This window comes from Strix uralensis, chromosome 3, assembly GCF_047716275.1.
Source record: "Strix uralensis isolate ZFMK-TIS-50842 chromosome 3, bStrUra1, whole genome shotgun sequence".
Lineage (NCBI taxonomy): Eukaryota > Metazoa > Chordata > Aves > Strigiformes > Strigidae > Strix > Strix uralensis.
The window spans coordinates 44,928,030-44,948,014 of NC_133974.1; the positions used below are offsets into that span (position 1 = coordinate 44,928,030).

A 19,985-nucleotide genomic window follows, 5' to 3' on the forward strand; every position below is an offset into this window, starting at 1 on the left:
ATTTAGCTCTTTTTTTTACCCTTTTCCAATTTATTTCCCTTGCTCCTTCTCTTTCTCCTTGTATTTCCTCCTAGCTATCTCTGCTGACTTTCTTTATAAAGTTACTTTCTGAGCAAGATGACTATATAAAGTCTTCCTCGTGTAGTAGGAACAAATGAAAACTCTTTCTTTCCCCTGTTTAAATACCTGTTTTTAATATGTACAGTAGGGTTGTACCAGAGAAAGACTATGGGATGCAAACCTTAAGACAGGAAAAAGATTGCCTGGCAAATTGTATTTCCAAGATATAGTAAATAATTTTATATTAAATGGTTACTGTAGTGATAAAAATTTTATTAATTCATTGTGGAATTTTTTACTCTATTAAGAGTAGAATAATGTATGACAGTAAAATCCGGTAATTGGACATCAGAATGAACTGCTTTAAGTTACACTGCAAATATTTAACTTGTCTCTTTAACAAGCATAAAAGGAACACAATAAGCTAAGAAATAGCAAAGCTTGAGTCCTTTCAAATGAAGTATGGTCTCTGCACTAACTACTGATCTGCTTTATACAATGTCCTGTCAACAGCCTGTGCAGAATATTCTTCATTCCTGTTTTCTAACCTTGAGAGTTGCTCTCAGAGGCATCAGTGCATATGTTAACCTGGACAGTAAGTAGTAACAAGAAAACATCACCTTAGAGCATGTAGGTGTTTGTAACTACTGGAAGATTTTTTCAGCCTATCATTCCTTCAACCCATTCCTCTTATGTATTTGCTATTTCTTGACTGAAGGATTTCTTTTTTTTTCTTTTCTACAGAAAGAGTCTTTTCAGTGACTTTTTGTTCAGCTTTGTATTTCTCAGCTTGTTATACTAGTAGTTCCAGCTCTCTCCTCTTCCTTTTGTTATGCACACAAAGAGACACTCCAAGAAATTAACCACTGGTTTCTCTCAACTGCGATTTTGTTTTCTTGGAGGAGTGTGCAGTTTGAGAATAAGTTTTCAGTCTTATTATTTAATGTTTTAGGTTTGGGGGATTACATTTTTGTTTCTGTTTGTGCATATGTTTAAACTTCTTATAATATTATTAGGAATCACTCTGAATTTACTTTGTATGGATCTTGCTCTTTCTCTCTGTGCATGAGTAAAAAGCCACTGGATTGGACTTTTAAAAGTCTTCTGTTCTTGTTTTCAGTTTCCAAACATGGCCAATCTTTATAGTGATTTACTAATTTGTTTGCTCCAGCAAGACAAAGCACTTCATTTAAGAGTCTTGTTTTATAATCACCTTCTAACTTACACCTACCAGCCTCTTTCTTTAAAATATTTGGCACTACCAACACAAGTCACCTTGAAAACATAGCTGTTGATTCACAATGGAAAAATGATTGGTGCTATTGCTCCATTTTTCCAATTGTCCATGAATTTAGTGCTGATGTCTGTACACTCACGAGTGCTTTACATTACATCGCTTACTTGAACTGCACTTTTCCCAGATGGAAAATAAGCAACCATCATTTTTGGCACTCAGTATCTTATGATATGAAGGATTTGTATCCTCTATACACAGACTATCCTGAAACTTTGAGTCACTGATGCTCTTATATGAAAGCTTGAGCAGTGAGGAACACTGCTCAAGTTATTTAGACAACAGCCAGCAGAACCGTGAGTCCTGCTGACCAATGCTTAGTTACTATTTTGTTCAGAATAGTCAAGAAATCCAATTCAGTTGTCTGGATTTCTAAAACAAATGTCTATCGTTCCACCCTGTGAGGGAAATTAAAAAAAAAAAAAACAAAAACAAAAACAAACAAACTAAAAAAACTCCCAAAACTCTTATTTGCAAAGAATATGGACATATTTTTAAAAATAGGCCTATAAATTGCCACCTCTCTTCTCCACTTTCCTTCTGACTATATTAGTAAATGCTATTCTCCCTTTCAGCCATAGAGCAGATGGCAACTGATTTGAGCACAGTTGCTTTCTTTTCTCTCTAGGGCATTTGTTGTCTCTCTGGCAGCTAGTATCCATAGCACTTAAGACTTTGCAAATTAAAGCAAGAACATTGACCTGCATCCTAAAAAAACAGTCACATCAGTACAGATCCCAAATCCAGAGGTATAATGAGTTTCTCAAGGAAAAGGTGCTAGGCAGGCAGAGAAGTGAAATGTTAAATAGAGATCAGATTATGAGGATTTTATGGTATTTTTTAGAGGCCTCTCAGGCTTTCTTTTTAGGCTACAGAGCTGTCTCAGGAGTTATGCTGCCACAGGCAGAATCGTCCAGATCTATGCAGTTGTATCTGCAAAAAAGGCAGCATTAAATCCCAATTAAAATTTTCGAGCTTGCCTATGCAGCAAGATTCAGCAGTGTAACTACTGCATGCAGTCTCTAATCATATCTACACAAACAGCTGGTGCTTAGAGCTCCAGAAGTCTTGCTTTGCCACAGAAGTAACGTTCCCTACAGTAAGTGTTCACTATTATAAGCAGGAATCCTTCTCTTTCCTGGTTCTGATTTGTCTGCTTTGCATGGGGAGGTGTTTTTCCATTGTATTAGAGAATCATATACTAGGAAATCAGCCAGAAGCAACTGTGATTCTAGGATGTGGAGTTTAGCACACATGCACAGCAAAGCTTATGATTCTTCTGCCACTTCATGCTCCATCACTGTTTGGTTTAGCAGCTCACACCATTTTCACAGCTACTGTGAGTTAACTAGGGCTTTCTGGTGGGCTGGTGGCCATCACAAATACATAGCTTGTGCAGGTATGTTATTCATACTTCAGCTGGTCGGCTGCAGTTTTACAAGACAGCCACAAAGCCACTGAAGAGCTCTTTCTGCAGTTCTGGCAGAATCAGAGAGAACAGCAGTTTGCTGTCCCGAAACCACATGGAAAGAAGGGAGAAAGAGACCACTTGCTTCTGAAACAGCTTTTCTTTGATCAGCTTCATTTGGTGCAGAGCCTTTTCAGGGCTTTTGAAAGAAGTGTGGACTGGCTTGTGCTGCATAGCTAGGATGAGTTTTACTTTCAGGAAGATAAAAAGTACTTTCCTGGCAAGGCAGATAAAGTTTGCTACTAAGCTACAGTGGTGAAGAACTCCCTTTTCTGTAGCTAGCACAGTATGGAAAGCCACCACCCCTTTCACAGAACCTAATCGGTCATAAACTAGCTGTGATGTGGACAAGCCAACGTGGAAGTTAAGGTAAAAAAGGTCATGTCTCTGCATGTTACCAAGGCTGGCAATGCTGCTGAGGTTTCTGATAGCTTTGCATGTATGTATTTTCCAGTTGTGCCAGGGAGGGAATGGAGAGTACTCATGTTCCCTTTGAAACAAACCTACAAGCTCATAATTAGAAAGCAACACAGTGTGAAGTGGGGTGTCCTGACACTAATACCAGATTGGCTGGAAAAGTTCCTTGCTGATAGGATTATTTTTTTTCATATGTGGCAGTGAGGGTGGAGATAGGTCACTCCAGTATGGACAGCAGTGTTGCAGCCATTTCCCTCTTATTCTGAGAAACTCCCTGTCCTGGCTTATGCCTTTTGCTGTACCATACATAGCAGAAAGGGACCACTGAATTGTTGCCTAAGCAGCTGGAGAGTGACAGTGTGTGACTGCGGTGGGGAGGAGAGGATAGATGACAATCACAGGGGAAGGCTGGGGCTGCTGAGCCATAGCAGCATGCTGTGTGTTGCACAGCGATTGAGAGAAGAGAGCTGAGAATAGGGTTTTCCTCAGCAAGGCCTGAGGGGACAAAATTCAGAGATTCTCAAAAAAGCAGCAGTACCACAGCTAGCAATTGACAAGAAGATTTACATTTAGCCTTTGAAAATAGGGACTTCTTTGTTGTTGTCCACACAATTTTTCAGTTTCCTTCATATTTTCACTGTGTAGAGTATAACTGTTTCATAGTTTGCAAAACGAGTTTAAAGATGAGGGGCTTTTACTCATTTATTCGCAATTCTTTGCAGTTTTAGACTGTGTTTTTATTAGGTGCATTTTACAAGAATCTGTGTTTAATATTATCACTGAGCACAAGGCTGGAATGAATCAAGTGAGGTCATCTAGCCCAGTCCCAGGACCTGGGGGCAGAATCTGATCTCTCATTGCTTAGTGGTGCTTGTCTAACCTGTTCTTAACAGTCTCCCGTGGTAGGTTCGGCACCATCCCTTAGCAATCTATCTTAATGTCTACCTGTCCTCGGGGTGCTCTTAGATCATTTTTCTAAAAATGTTCAAAATAAAAATTACCACTGTTGAATAAAACGATTCTGTACTGTTCTCAAAGTGCAAAAAACTGGAATCTGAGAAATTGAACAAATAACCCAAAAACAAAGAAGGCGGAGAGGGAAAGAAAAAGAACGTTGCAAACAATACGCAGTCTGAGATTAGCAGCTCACTCAGCTTTCAGCCTTTGACTGTATGCAGCTCTGTTAAGCCTTGTCGTACTGGGATGCTTTCAGAAATCTGTGGGGCAGGCACAGAAAGGCATGGAAGTAAGCCCATGTTTGGATAGTGGGGGGAAAAAATTCACCATTCCAGTTGCAACAGAAAAGGCATAACTGGGAGTGGTGAGAGTTAATTCCAGTAAAAAGAAGCATTCTTCAGTCTCAGAGAGCCAAAGCAAAAACAGTTTGGGGCACGTCCACACAGCAGTGACTTGGAGATAAGTCACAGGCAGGCTACCCTGAGGCAATCAATCAGTTTTCTTTTAATACTGCAGGTGAAAAATCTCCAGCTAATTGGAAGCGTGGTCTGAGAAAATACAGCTCTTAGCATAAAGGCAGATATGCCATGGCCGAGGCTGGTGAAACATGCCAGAGGACAGAGAGCGCCATTTCAAATGAGCCTCCTTTCTAACAATAACAATCCTTTGCTTGTGATTCCTATCAGTTCCCACTGCATTAGACTGTCTTTCAATAGTCAGGAGTAACAACCTAGCTAGCTGTCTGCTTCTAAATGGGCCTGCCTCTGACCCCTCTGTATGCCTCTGTGTCCTTCTGCTCCTCAATCTTGATAAGTCCTCTGTGCTAGAAATGCCTGGTCTGATCCAGGGAGTGATCCTCAGAGACTATCTTGAGGTTGTTAAGTATTTCTTCTTAAGTTATCCTGAGACCAAGTGATGACGAAGATAACAGTTAGCCCTGAACACATAAGAATTCTAAGATGAGAAAAGTAACAAGTGATTTTTTTATTCCTTATTCAGTGTCCATGATTTAAAAAAATCTTTGCTCCAGCTTAATCTTAACATACTGCCCTTTTCCTTGGAAAATCTGAGTACTAGACTAGTAATGAAAGTTATATCTCTGCAAGTAGCAATATATTTTGGGCTACTGGCAAAATCTTGAGGGTATACCAGAGAACCTGGTGCAAAAATATACTGGAGAAACAGGCATCAATATTACTGACCAAAACATTTTCTCCCTCCTGCAGTGTTGCATAAGCAGAAAAAAAACATGTCTATCCTTTCTGGAATGATTGAGAAGTCATTGTTGTAATGAAGCCATGATGACACAATTACCATAAAATTCTATTTTATTTCTTAGTGAACATAATGCATTCACAAAATAGATATATTTTTGCAAGCCTTGCTTGGTGTACTTGGGGTTAATGTTGTTGGTACCCTGTTACTATCTCCCTGTTTGTGGTTTGTATTGCTACTAAATGGAGTTGCTTGCTGATGGAATGCCAAGTTTTGCACTTAAAAAGGAGCCTTGCTAAGTTTTGTATCAAGAAAAATAGTCTTGTACTGATGAAATACTATACTTTCAACTTGGAAAAAAGGCACCTAGAAAATACTTGCTATGCCACAACACTCTGAAATGTACTTTATAACAAAACTATCAAAAGTACCAAATTCTTCCAGTTGGCAAAAGTCTCAGTAAACACATTTCTTTGACAAAGTTTTCTTTTCAGAGTCTGGTCTGCCACAGATTGATGGGGGAGGGGATCCGCGAAAAGGAAATTTGTGATTCTGTGGTAGAAGGAAAACCATGAAAGAGGAAGGGTGAGCTAAGGTTACTTGGCTGGATGTCTTGTAACAAATGTCTCCTTAGCGTCACCTTTATAGTGAGAATTTTAGCAGGAGATTCATGGTGATCTTGGTCACAAAAGAGAAGGAAATAAATAGATATGGAAACGACTCCACATTTTGGAGAATATTGTGAAAAAAATATTTCATTAATTCTAGTGGACAAACAAAAAAACGCAACCTATACTTCCTAGCAGTAAGGACAAGCTACTTCTCAAGAAAATATTTGTCAACAGCTGCTTACCACATGACTTCACTGTACTGCTGCCTGACTGTGTAAAAGACTCAGTCCCAAAAGCCATGAAGGCAGAACTTTCTGGTCCATTCCATAGGTTCCTCAATCTGCTTTATAAAGCACAGATGTTATTGTATCTGAGGTTAATACTTCTTCCTGAAAAATTACTGCTATTCCCAGTGCACGTCTTAATAGTTATTACTGGAATTAACACAGAATAGATTACAAAAATAGAATTCCATGACAAAATCCTGTCCAGCCTCTCAGGGTATAGGTAAGTGGTATTTTTAGGAGTCTGCTCAAGTCTTCTGTTTCCTTGAAAGTCTATCATTCCAGGTTTTAATGGGTCTTGATTTTACAACCCTTTTCCACCATCCCATTAGCAGTAGCTTCAAAGTGAAGCATGCCAGTGACACCTATACATCAAATGGATGTATGAGTCTGCATAATGAACAGTCACTTCTCTGAATCCAAAGGATGGAAAACAAAAGAACTATCCTGACTGTAGTCTAGTGTTTTGGTGAAAGGCAAAATCTAAGAACCATGATCCCAGATCAGGAGAGGACACATGAATTCACAGGGAAGCAAAGCAGTGAGAGGAAACAGATCTGGAAGGGATAAAATAGGTAAACTCACCTTTCAGTGTTGTGAGATGGTACTCTGCATAGCACAAACAACAAGTGTTTATACTCACATTGGCACTACAATTCAAAGCTTCCTACACAAATGCAACACCATGGACACGCTAGAATTTCAAGCAGAGAACAGAATACATAATATCTAGTCATTTCCTATGTAGCAAGAATTGCCACATGATGATGCAGGGATTTTTATTAGTTAGCAGAAGAGCTTAGTGTAAAATAATCCCTATAAGAGAGGCTTGTGTCAAAGGGCTTTTAACTGGACAGTGACTAAGTTACAAGGCACAATGTTAAGGTCCTTTTCTGATTTCTCATCCATTTCAATCCCTAGAAAATGATTAGTTTCTGTGAATAGACACCTTTCCTAACCTATTGTTCAAACTCAGCTCACAATATCTGTTCAGTGGAAAGCTATACCTATTCTGTGTGTTGGTTTCAATAGCACAGAAATGAAGAACAGTTACACGAAGATGGGCTCAGCCTCTTGTTTTTCCCTTGAGCTTCATCTCCTAGAGCCGTGCAACCTAAATCCCTTCTTCCTCAAAGACCCCATTCTGACTTTCACTGTAGTAAGCAGGGAATCAGCCTTCTGCTCTCATGGGTCATAACCTCCCCTCTAGATATATTTTCCAGCAAAAATCAACATAGGCTAAAAAAAGCCAGCATGATGTTGCTGTAAAACCACATATTTCTTTCAGAAGAATTTAAACTGGTGAGGATAAGTGGAAAAATCATGGACACAACAGTTCCTCCCCTTTACTCCCTTCAGGATTATTTTGCTGAAAGCAGAGAGGAGGGTGCTTAATTATGTCCTAAAGAAAGGGGTCAAGACAAAAGAGGCAGACTTGACATACCACTATATTTTATATAATTGCGTTGGGTGTTTGTGCTGAGGTGCTGGCAACAGGGGGCTGCAGGGCAGCCTCTGTGAGGAGAGGCTGGGCCTGCCCCGTGCCGGACACAGACAGTTCCAACAGGCTCTGATAGACCCACCACAGGGCACAGCTGAGCCCAGCAGTCAAGATGGCGGCACCTCTGGGAAAGCGTGTATAAGAAAGGGATAGGCAGTTAGGAATGAGGGGAAAAAATGTGAGAAACAACCCTGTGAGCATCAAGGTCAGAGAAGGAGGATGGGAGGATGTGTTCCAGTCACTAGAGCAGGGACTCCCCTGCAGCCCGCAGAGGACCACAGTGGAGCAGTACCCACACTGCAGCCCCGGGAAGACCCCACACCGGAGCAGAGGGATATGGCCTGAAGGAACTGCAGCCTATGGACAGCCCATGTTGAAGCAGAGCTTTTTTTCCTAAAGGGACTCTATCCCATGGGAAGGACCCATGTTGGAGCAGGGGAAAAGTGTGAGGAGGAGGAAGGAGCAGCTGGGAGGAATCGCTATGGACTGACTGCAAACCTCCCTGCTCAGAGGCAGGGAGGAGGTAGAGCAATTGGAAATGAAAGATGAAGTTGAGCCTGGGAAGAAGGTGGGGGGGAAGGTATTATTTTAACTTTTGTCTTTGTTTCTTACTATCCAAATCTATTTTAATGGGCAATAAAAGACATTAATTTTCCCCAAGGTGAGTCTGTTTTGCCTGTGACAGTAATTGGTGAGTGATCTCCGTGTCCTTACTTCAACTCACAAGATTTTGATCTATTTTCTCCCCCTGTCCTGCTGAGGAGGGGGAATGAATGAGAGGTGACTGGGTGGGTGTCTGACAGCCAGCCAAGATTAACCCATCACAATAACTAAAACCAGAATTAAGACCATCTGCCTTCCCAAAACAGGGCAGACATTGTGGCAAATTTCTTTTTCCTCAGGATATAATGCTAAAGCTAAGCATAACGTTCCCTCCTTTTTCCTTTCCTCAACAATGAATGTGAAAACATTTTCGTTGTAACTGTAGTGCTACACTCACACATCAGTTTTTATACTCACAAAGCAGCGAAGTTATGTTGTATTCATGGACCTCTGAATCACATTCTACCATGTCTTCATTCTGAATTGAACTACTTATTTCACAGGTTAGAGGAGAAGAGCTATGAAACTGTCTTAAAAGGCCTGAAATTATCTTTCTGCTTTCTGTGACTTTGATTTTTTTAAAATTTATTCCTATTTATATTATATATATTAAGTATGTATTTAGGGGTGGGATTTTTAAAAAAAATTATGTGAAGCTAACTAGTTAAGATAACAAAAACCCAAGGAATTGAAAAATATGCAGAAAAAGAAACCAGAAAAATTTTATAGTCATTGAAATGCACTGCAGAATTACCTTTCTACAGTAGACCAGTATATTCAGAGCACTTCTTTTTGGTAGTAAACTTCTACTTCTTTTTCCTTGTATGTGCTCTTTGCATGTTTAACTGCTTTAATTTTTAGAACACCTCTGAGTTCTAGGGCTATGTACAGGAGCAAAGGATAGCAATAAGCAATGACCAACTTTGCTGGGTTTCACAAGAACCATATGGAAGAGTTGTTCTGGAAAGAGATTTATCACTTCTCTCAGGAAGAGAGAGGACAAAGAAAGCTATATGAACTCCTCACCCCTTTTTCCCCATGGAAAAAAAAGTACTTCACAAAGATGCAGCACATCTCTACTTTCCCTAATTTTTAACACAGGGCTATGGGATAAAAACATAATCCAATATTTAAGGACATCTTTTTACCCATTTTTCTTTATGTGGAAACTATGTGAGGCTGCATATGGGAACAGAGGAGCTGAGAACCCCTTTTGCTGCTTTCCTTCCCTAGCTGTTTTAGGAGTCCTCTGGAGAAGGCATGAATGTTCATCCCCACATAGCCATCAGGCATGAACCAGTTTCCTAACAGTCTTATTGATTACAGAATTAAAGTTCTAGTCTCTTCTTTTTTTCATTCTTCTAATCCTATTTCCTCCATGTGTCTATACACACAGATACAAATGGACCAAATCTGCAGCATGTTATCCCTTACACAGACACAAGGACAGAATCAAAGGGTAATTTTGTGTCTTGTGTGTCTCTTAAACTCTTGGCCTAGGTTCTAAGCAACGCGACTTCTCAAGATAAATACTGATTTCTATCAAGTATGAGATGCATTAAAATCTTGCTGTTAATTTATGTCAATTAGCTTTTAATGTGAAGAGGAGAAATATTGTCACTTTTTCATGAATAGCATGCAAGAACCCATACCTTTTCCACTCAAAGGAAATTTCTGAGGTTACAGCTCAGTGATATTGAAGTTCTACCCATTCTGATGTCTGATGTTTGATTGCTTTAACAGGACATATATACATAATTTAATACCTGATGTTATTTTCTCTCTTTCTCTTCCTCTCTTTTTTCTCAGAACAAATTATGACATCGACATCTAAAGGAATTTTCCGGCCATTTTTTATTATCTTCATTGTCCTTGGTTGTTTCATGGCTTTTATACTAATTTATATCAAACCAACAAACAGCTGGATCTCTGGTCCTATAGAATCAGCCAGTTCAGTTTTGAAAATGAAGAGCTTCTTTTCTTCCAAATCTGATAATCTTAATGAAACTACTGTTTTGATCTGGGTTTGGCCATTTGGTCAGACATTCGATCTAACATCCTGCCAAACGATGTTCAATATCCACGGGTGCCATCTGACTATTGACCGCTCACTATATAACAGATCCCATGCTGTTCTCATTCACCACAGGGACATTAGCTGGGATCTGACTAACTTACCTCAGCAAGCCAGGCCACCATTCCAGAAGTGGATTTGGATGAACTTGGAGTCTCCAACTCATACTCCACAAAAGAGTGGCATTGAACACCTTTTCAACCTGACCCTGACTTATCGACGTGATTCAGATATTCAGGTGCCTTATGGCTTCATGATGGTCGGTACAAGTTCCTTTACATTTGAAGTGCCAAGTAAGGAAAACTTGGTCTGTTGGGTTGTAAGTAACTGGAACCCTGAACACGCTCGAGTCAAGTATTACAATGAGCTTAGCAAATACATTGAAATCCATACCTACGGACAAGCCTTTGGAGACTACGTCAATGATAAAAACCTGATTCCAACTATCTCCACTTGCAAATTCTACCTTTCTTTTGAAAATTCAATCCACAAAGATTACATTACCGAGAAACTTTACAATGCCCTTCTGGCCGGATCGGTACCAGTAGTACTGGGCCCTTCCAGAGAAAACTATGAGAATTACATTCCAGCAGACTCTTTCATACACGTGGAAGATTTTCTCTCCCCCAGAGAGCTGGCAGAATATCTTCTGATGCTTGACAAAAATAACAAGATGTACCTTAGTTACTTCAACTGGAAGAAGGATTTCTCAGTGCATCTTCCTAGGTTCTGGGAGTCACACGCATGTCTTGCTTGTGATCATGTGAAAAGACACCAGGAATACAAGTCCATTGGAAATTTAGAAAAATGGTTCTGGAATTAATCTGTGTGTATGCGTGTGTGTGTGTGTATGCGTGTGTGTGTGCACTTTTCTGAAGAAGTCAGAAGAACCTTCAGTCCAAGTGGAGAGGAAAGGAAAAGAGAAAAAAAATAAGGAAAAGAGAACATAATGTCATGGTATATCAGCTATCCTCTCTTGGCTATCCTATTTATATTTTGTAAGAGATTTTAAAAGACCATCATCAGCAGTCATCAATACTCAGTTTTAAATTATAATGTACATACTAATTATGTGCACTGAAGAATATTTGATTGTTTACTATAATTTTTAAACAATATTTTCCATATTTTCTGTAAAATATGTCCCAGTCTTACACTTAAAGGTGACATTTTTAACAGTGTTTTTTTTATTTTTAACATTACATTTGCTGTTTAACCCATTTGGAAAATGAGGACACAACTTTTAAATGCCAGAGAGAACTTTAAGAACATAAGTTGCTGTTCCAGTCTGAAATGTGTGTAATATTTCAAAAGACAGTAAAGTTTTTTATGGTTCATCTTACATTTTAAGAACACGGTAAATTTCAATACCTATGATTATTCCAGTGTGATCAACTGCACCCCTTTTTAAGGGTGATGAACCTAGAAATATAGTTTTTAAAAGATATTACGATAGTAGTCAGTCTAAAAATAAAATGTTTCTTAACAAATAGCTCCATTAAGTTACTTTAGGAATATGTCTGCTCTTACTCTGCGAAGAATAAAGAATTCTGATACAGAGAAGATGAACACCTCAGTGACCAAAGCACAGATTCATCCAATTTTTGAGTGTATTTAAATGCAGCATATTCTTAAGTCTCATTGTGTCTCAAGTATTGTTTACCTGAACCAGGGCTGTATGTTATATTGATACAGAGATAAACAGATTTTAACATAGGCATTTGATTAAATCAGCCTCAAGCACTGAATTCACCTGATAATAATGGATTTTCAGAAATACCTTGTTAAGAAATTTTAACACTTTCTCTCATATAATTTCTTGAATAATTGTGAATATGTCCCCAATTCTGTAAAGATCTGTTGAACTTTAATGGTAGCTGAACAACTTGCTGTTATGACTCATGAATGTGGAAAAAAAATGATGGAACAGTTTATTTTCTGAAAGAAATATTCTGAAATTCGGTAAATAAGTTATCAGGCTGACATATGCAACCATTCAACTCATTAAGCTCATGAATTTTGGTTTTTGGAAATATTTCATACTAGAGGCATAAACAAATGCACTCTTAAGAGCAGCAGTTGCTATAAAAATTTGAATATATAAATAGGTTCTTAAGTATTAAATTTGCTCTGATAGCAAATACAAAAATGTGATGATTGTTACGATTGTTTAAAGTATCTTCTTTTAATATGTGTCATTTGATTTTATTTTGTCTTTCAGCTAAGACTTAAATATCTGATTGCTATATATATTCATATGTACAAGGTTGGTTTAATGACATAAATGTATGGATATGTTTTGTTATCAAGTGAAAGCCAATCAGCTTGTTTTTTCAGGTTCAAATCACACCTTCTATTGAAAAAAAAAGGAAAGTTTAACTGGAAAAACTTCAGCTTGTGTGATGTATAAGACCCTGATCAAGCAAAGTAGTTGATCAAGTACTTAAGCTTAAACTTGCAGAAAACAACATTGCTGAAGTAAGGAAATAAAGAATAAACAATCATAAACATTTAGCAAAAGAGAAGGTGATTTGTCAGACACTTTTTTTACCCCAGGCTGGAATAGAAACACAGAGGGCTTTAATAGTAATGTAGTTAAATTTCTAAACCAGGAAACTTCACAGAAAGGTTACAGAATCATAGAATCATAGAATCATTCAGGTTGGAAAAGACCCTTGGGATCATCGAGTCCAACCATCAGCCCTACTCTACAATGTTCTTCCCTACACCATATCCCCCAACATCTCATCTAAATGATCCTTAAACACCTCCAGGGATGGTGACTCCACCACCTCCCTGGGCAGCCTATTCCACTGTCTGACCACTCTTTCTGTGAAAAAATTTTTTTATAGAAAAAATTTTGTTATAGAAACACTTGTGCTCTCCCTATGGCTTCAAAAGCTGTATTCTGATCCAGATATTTATTTATACTATTTATTGCTGTCTTTAAAAGCTAGTTTGCAATATACTGTGAATCTCCTAAACTCACCAGCATTCCAGTACAAAACAAGATGAGCTTACCTTGCAAATTAATGCAATATAATGAAACCCTGTCTTCTAAACAAAAAGTGCTGGCATGGACGTAATGTGAGTAATATAGGACATCATACCTTTTGTTTTCAGGGGTGCTATGAAATTCTCAGTGACTTAATATGCCACTGCTTTGGCTGGATAAACTGATGCCCTTGATTGCTGGAATTTGGAAGTTCTCTGCATTAATCTCAGTGGAACTACATTCACCCTTTGGTGAATGTGCACAGTCCCTTACCTCGTTCCTCATTTCAGATAGTGAGAGTTGTGCTGTGTGTTACAAGGTCTTATGTCAAATCAGTCTGATTTGTTGGCATCAAGATTCCGACAATAAATTCTTGTATTAATAACAAGTAAGCACAATAATAAGATATATGACCTGTTACTACAAATATCAATCAGTGTATACACAGGAAAGTTTTGAAATATAAGCTAAATTTTAAGCCTGTAAGTGATGTCATTACCTCTGTGAGTACTGGATCCAGTTGACATGGCTAATCTCGGGCTGAATTTTAAGAAATGTGAAAAATCTTTTGATGGAAGTGGAAGGACAGTTGTTCTCTTCACAGAAACTTCACACAAGGCTTGTATACTTTACATTCAGGATGTATTGCTAAAATTGTTTCAAATATTAATAAAACAGGAGAGAAATCTAATCTAGATTGAAATGACCAAGAATCATGACCAAACCCTAAACAAGAGGCATGACCCTAATGCCTCACTGACATTCTTGAAGAGTGTGGGCTGGAACATAAGCGAACCAGCCATTTTATGAAGATTTTAAGGAGATCTACAGGTATCAAGTCTTAAGCAGTTCTGGATATAAAGAGCTTTGCTGACAGAAGATGAAGCATGTCCAGCCTAGGTGGTAAATGATGTCGAGCAATGGATATAAAACATCTGGACTCCATGCATGCATGAAGGCAATCTACCCAGACCTACACACCTAACTCACAGAAGATTGATTCCAGTCTATATATAACATTAGGCATTGTGATGTCTGTGCTCCTTCAGTGAGCTACCCTACATGAACAACTAGCATAAATAGACTCAAATAGTAAAACACTGTGAAGGAGAATGGGCAAAACCAATTAATTATGGAAGGGTAAATTACATGGAATTAGTTAAAGCAAAGAGCAAGATATTATTTATGCCTTGGTACCACTGGCAGAAGAAGATATTTGTACAAGAAAAGAGAAATGAAAGATGAGAAATCACACCATTTCTTACTATTTTCTCAACAATTTTATTTCAGGCATTCAGTTTATTTTATTTGACAGCCCACAATAATCTTGCATATGCACTTGTCACAAGTTAACTCGGCAGTCACTGAAGACAGAGAGTAATCATTATTCTTTCTTTTACAATGGCTTCTTTTGGATGTTTTTCTAGGTTCTCTGTCGTGCACAGAGCTATCAACATTACTGCCTTTCTCAGCGTGGAAAACAAGACTCAGATAAAATACTAACTGGAGATGCATTGCTACTCCTCTGAATGTGAACAGGCATTAGACAAAACTGGCAGAAGATCCTTCTAAAGCAGAGTTTTCCCTTCATTTCACAGACACTCAGTGACCACAGCAGCTCTTGCTCAGTATGACATCTCTATTCCTCAGTGAATCCTGGTCACAGTTTCTTTGAATACTTCTTGTCTTCCAAGATGGCTGTACTCACAATGAACAAGCAGTCTGAGTGAGGCCTGTAGAACGTGCAGGACACATCTAGCAACATATTTGTCTCTTAAGAAACAGATCAAGTAAAATGAAATTTGAACTGAGAGAACATGAATGTGGGGATTTGTAGAGTTCATGCAGGTTGAGGAAGATAGGGGAAACTGGTGCTACTGAGCACAGTAAACAGCTATTTACTCTTTCTAGCTATTCATGTTTGTTTTTCAAACTGGGCTTTTAAAAACAATAATATGTCATTTTCTTCCATCTCTAATCAAGCAAGCTTCAGTTAAATAACCAATAACTGTTGATGATTAGTCAAGAATGGGACTCCTGTTGGATTTGTATTATCTCTCTTATTAGACAAAAAATAACATTTTGGGGGAAGAGTGGTCTGTTGGTAAACTAATCATATTTCTTATCTGACTTCAAGAACCCTTATTCTTATTTTCTTTTCCTTTTTGATTCTGAAGTAAATCTTCATGTCCTCATACAACAATACTTTCTGAGCTTGATTCAAGAAAGACCTTAAGCACATGCATATGACCACGAGATTCAAGCACATGTTTAAATTTAAGAGCATCTTAAATGCTTTAATGCATTGGGGCTTCAAACAGTATGTTTTTCTTGCCTTTGGGAATTGCACAGAGAGCACAGTCTATAGCCAACAGAGGCCAATTTGTGTGGCCTCTTTTGCATCATGTGTGTCCATCCTGTGAGTAGACTGCCTGTTCCACACTGACTAATTCTGGCTTAGTACCTATCCAATATACCTTGACCCTACTCTTCTGCTTCAGCATGCTACATGTGCCACCATCTTCTCATGCCATCCACTCAGCACGGCACTCCACCTTATAGACTGCCTGTGCTGTGCAGGGTGAGTGAACTTGTGTTTGGTGAGGTGAGAGGAGCTGAAGCTTGCTGAGATAGTATTTCAAGGACTGTCCTAGGAAGAAAACATAAAACCTGGTCATGCATGTATCCTTTTAATCTGGACTGAGTGTGCCCTAGAGGGGGTCAGTCTCAGCCATACCTGATTTTCATTTTGGAGAAAAATATTTGGTTCAGTCTAGATGGGACTCTGTGAGTGATCAACTGTGTGTGCAAAGTGGGAACAAGAGGTGTGTCTGTGCAGGCTGACAAGAAGGCTTTTGACCTATTTAAACCTAACGGTGAAAGTTAATCAAATACTCAAGTGTTTCCTTGGTAAAAACTAGCACATTATTTAGAAGAGAGTTCAGAAGTATCTGTTTATCTACCAGTTGTGGACTTTTGCATTAATATTGGCCAACAGTTCTGTTTTGTTTGTTTGGTTGGTTTTAATATAAGCAATTTTTAAATGTTAAAAATCAATCAATACGATTCATACAAGATAGTTATTTCAGTTTCATCTTTTGTTCCTTGTTCAGGCAAATCTTCTACCAGAATCAGCAGATGATTTGGGAGATTCCCATGCTAGTAATAAAGGATTGATTCAAGAGTGGAATGACTTGGGTAAAAAACAACCTTCTTATTCATGGATGTTTTCTTTCTAATATTTGAATAAGTAGCTCTAGTGCTATAGCTGATTCTACCTTCAGAAAATCAGTGTATAATTCATACTGGTTAGATATGTTCATAAAAGGTACAGAAATGTCAAGAAATTGATTAAACAAACCATGCAGTAATAATTTTAATTCATGGCACAAATGCCACAGAATGATACAGATGATAAAACTGCAAACTCATGAGAAATAATTAGGCCTAGAGACATCACCCTGCAGTTTTCGTATTGGAAAAAGTCACTTCATTACTCTATTGGAAAGGTAATTAATTGAGAATCTTTTATGTCACCATATTTTCTATGCAATTAACTGAGACCAACAGTCTCTGCACAGTGAATAGTTCAGAGATTTGCCCATGTGGCAGAGACCCTTTCACTTCCAGGTTAACAGTCTGAATTATGAGTGAGTTGATACAGACCACTGTGTGGCTGCCTCTAGTAGATGACTCTGTGATCTCAGTCAGGTTTCTTGTTCCTGCTTTCAGACAAGGAGGCAAAGAACTGACCTGAGACTCATCTGACATCTGTGTATTTCCCGGCATGCTCATGGGGTGGCTTTAGTACACTCTCACTCCTGCAGACTGTACCATGACTGTCTATGATTATGAAGAAGACTGCTGTTCCAGGCAATAAGAGTATTGACTTTTTGAGGTATGATGCCAGCCTGTACAAATGAAGTATTCATACATGGGGGAACTCTTCATTAACATTACTAAGTAAATAATTAGTAGGAAAATCATTTAATCATTGCAAATTGGCAGCAAAAGCAATTGTTTCTTATTTTTTATATGAATTAGTTGAAAACAGGCTTTGATGAAACTTTATCCCCCTGGCTTGATACAGCCTGTTTGGATCCAGATACAGGGACATGCATGATAGTAAAATTTGAAAGATATATGGTAAACCAATACTTTTATATATATATATATATAAATTTGGGATAAATTTCCTATAGAGCCTTGAAACTATAAATAAACACTTTAGCAGTTACCAGATGAAAAATGTTCCCATCAATCCTTTTCTTTATAACATGATAAGGAAAGCCAGTCTGATATATGCTGTTTGGCAAAAAAAAATAGCTGCAAAATCTACATTTTCCTTTGCTGTTTTGTTTTGTAACACACATGTTATAAGAGATGAGATTAAAAAGTTTGGAAAGTTAACTCCCTTGGTGCAATTTAGTGTTTTAAAAATTCAATGGATATACTGAAGAGAAGAAAGTGAGAAGCTTTTCCATCTATACAAAATCCTAATGTGCCAAACTGTTTCCAGTGAATGAACAGTTAAATATGACTTTTTATTAGGATTTGCGAAATCTTCTATTGACACACTGTAATTTTGCACTATTTTGTAAGAAAAGAAAAAAGGAAAAAGAAAAAAGGAACTGAAAAAGAAACAAAAAAAAATCTAAAAATAGATGCCAAATGTATAGTTTGTAAAATACTATTTTTCTTATATAAGGTGTCATCACATTGTGAATCTAACTGTGTTATTGTAAACTGTGAAAAATGTGATGTACTGTTGTGACACAGCCTACCAAGGGCCATTTCTAACACACAGATTAGTCACCTGGACTTGTTTATATGAAACATATTCATAAATCTGAGATCACTTTTATACTTATTTTTTGTAGACTATTTTTCCACATTTACAACACAACTGTTATTTTATATCAAACATTAATTTTGCTTCAAAATATTATTTGAATAGGTGGGTGGATGTCTTAAATGTGCCAGAGATTCAAAACTGTAACAAAGATAATTCAGAAACTCTTTGCCAAACTGTAATGCTACTGAAATCGAAGATGTTTTATTGAACAAGAAGGCACACTGTCAATAAACAATAGTTTCTATTCCATGATAATGTTACATTTGTTATGATAAATGCCTGGTAGTTATGAGCTGCATTTCTCTTCTGTCTTTCTGTATGTTGGGGAAATGAAACTGGGTGCATAGCTAAATGTCATAGATATTCAGCCACTCACATAATGTGCCATGGACTTGACCTCTGAAATATACAGATGAGAATTAGGAGAAAAACCCTTAAGCTGCTTGTCCTGATTCAAACCCACTTTCTGTGGTGGGTCATGTGAAAATCGTGTGGTTGACACACGCAGGACTGGTACAATCTCAGTAAAGACAGTAAATTCTGTATGTAGAAACATGGGACCACATTTACTCTCTTAGTGAAAGATCAGGACCAAAGTCCCTTTTCTTGTGTATTTGAGCTTACACTCATACCATTGAGTGGGTTCTGATATGAATCCTTCCTTCATGTTCTCAGCTAATGATACTCCTTGTACTGACAACTTAATCTTTTATGTGTTTTATATAGTATATATATATAATGCATAAATTCATGTGTAAGAAATGGTAACCATGGAAAATTGAATTTTAATAAAAATAATGAAAACCATTCTTACCTGCAGGCACATTTTAAGATGCCACCTTAAAAGGAGACTTGTAAAAAGCTGTATTTTTTATTTATTAGTGATCGTATATTTTGCCCCATGATCTAGACATTTTATAACAGGGATTCTACCAAACTGTTTCTTTGTTCTCTTTGAACAATATCATCACCCTGAGATGCATCTGAAAAATTTAGAGAATCAACCACTGATGATTTTCAGTATTTTTTTAATTTGGTGGTGTTGTTAAACTTTCTTCTGATTACCTATAACTATGTTCAGAGTTTTCAACACAATTTGACTGCAGTCAGAAGATACCTACTGTACGAAACTACAGGTAACTGTAACCATTTCAAGGACTTTCATCATTTATGTGAAATCAATATTTCAGAACTCTGATTCCAAGATGGTTAACAAGCAGCTCACTGACTCTTATTTATTGACCACTGGAATTCTCCCTAAAGGATAAACACTGAATTGTGTAAATAATAGTGCTCTATATAAGCCTAACAAAATATTGTAATAGGTATATTTAAAATAAAAAGAGAACATTCTAAGTGTACTATAGTCTTTGATTATTATTTCGTAGGTGTAATGTCATTCCTTTTCTTCTTGTGGTAGTTCTCATCAAGAGCCTGATCTAAAAGTTGCTGCTTGTCATTCCCATGACTTCTGTCTGAGATCTCACAAACAGAATTTTAGGGGGTTTTAAGCTGTTATACATTAAATTCTTGTAAGTGTTCAGGGTCAGACTGAATTCATATGGACTGTAGCATGAATTTGCTGTGTACAGCAAGCAGCACAGATGAATAAGTATGGTATTATAGTTGAGGTTACTTTGCCTTGCTTTTA

The 19,985-nt window shown here is 37.7% G+C and overlaps 1 protein-coding gene across 1 annotated transcript in view; it reads left to right on the top strand.

The window, feature by feature from the left end:
• Positions 1–19,695, top strand: part of FUT9 (fucosyltransferase 9) — a 114,025-nt gene extending 94,330 nt beyond the window's left edge. The window contains exon 2 of the mRNA XM_074862109.1: positions 10,220–19,695. Within this exon, the coding sequence (XP_074718210.1) occupies positions 10,228–11,307 (1,080 nt within the window). The 5' untranslated portion in view covers positions 10,220–10,227 and the 3' untranslated portion in view covers positions 11,308–19,695. The remainder of the gene's footprint in view (positions 1–10,219) is intronic.
• Positions 19,696–19,985: the final 290 nt, after the last annotated feature.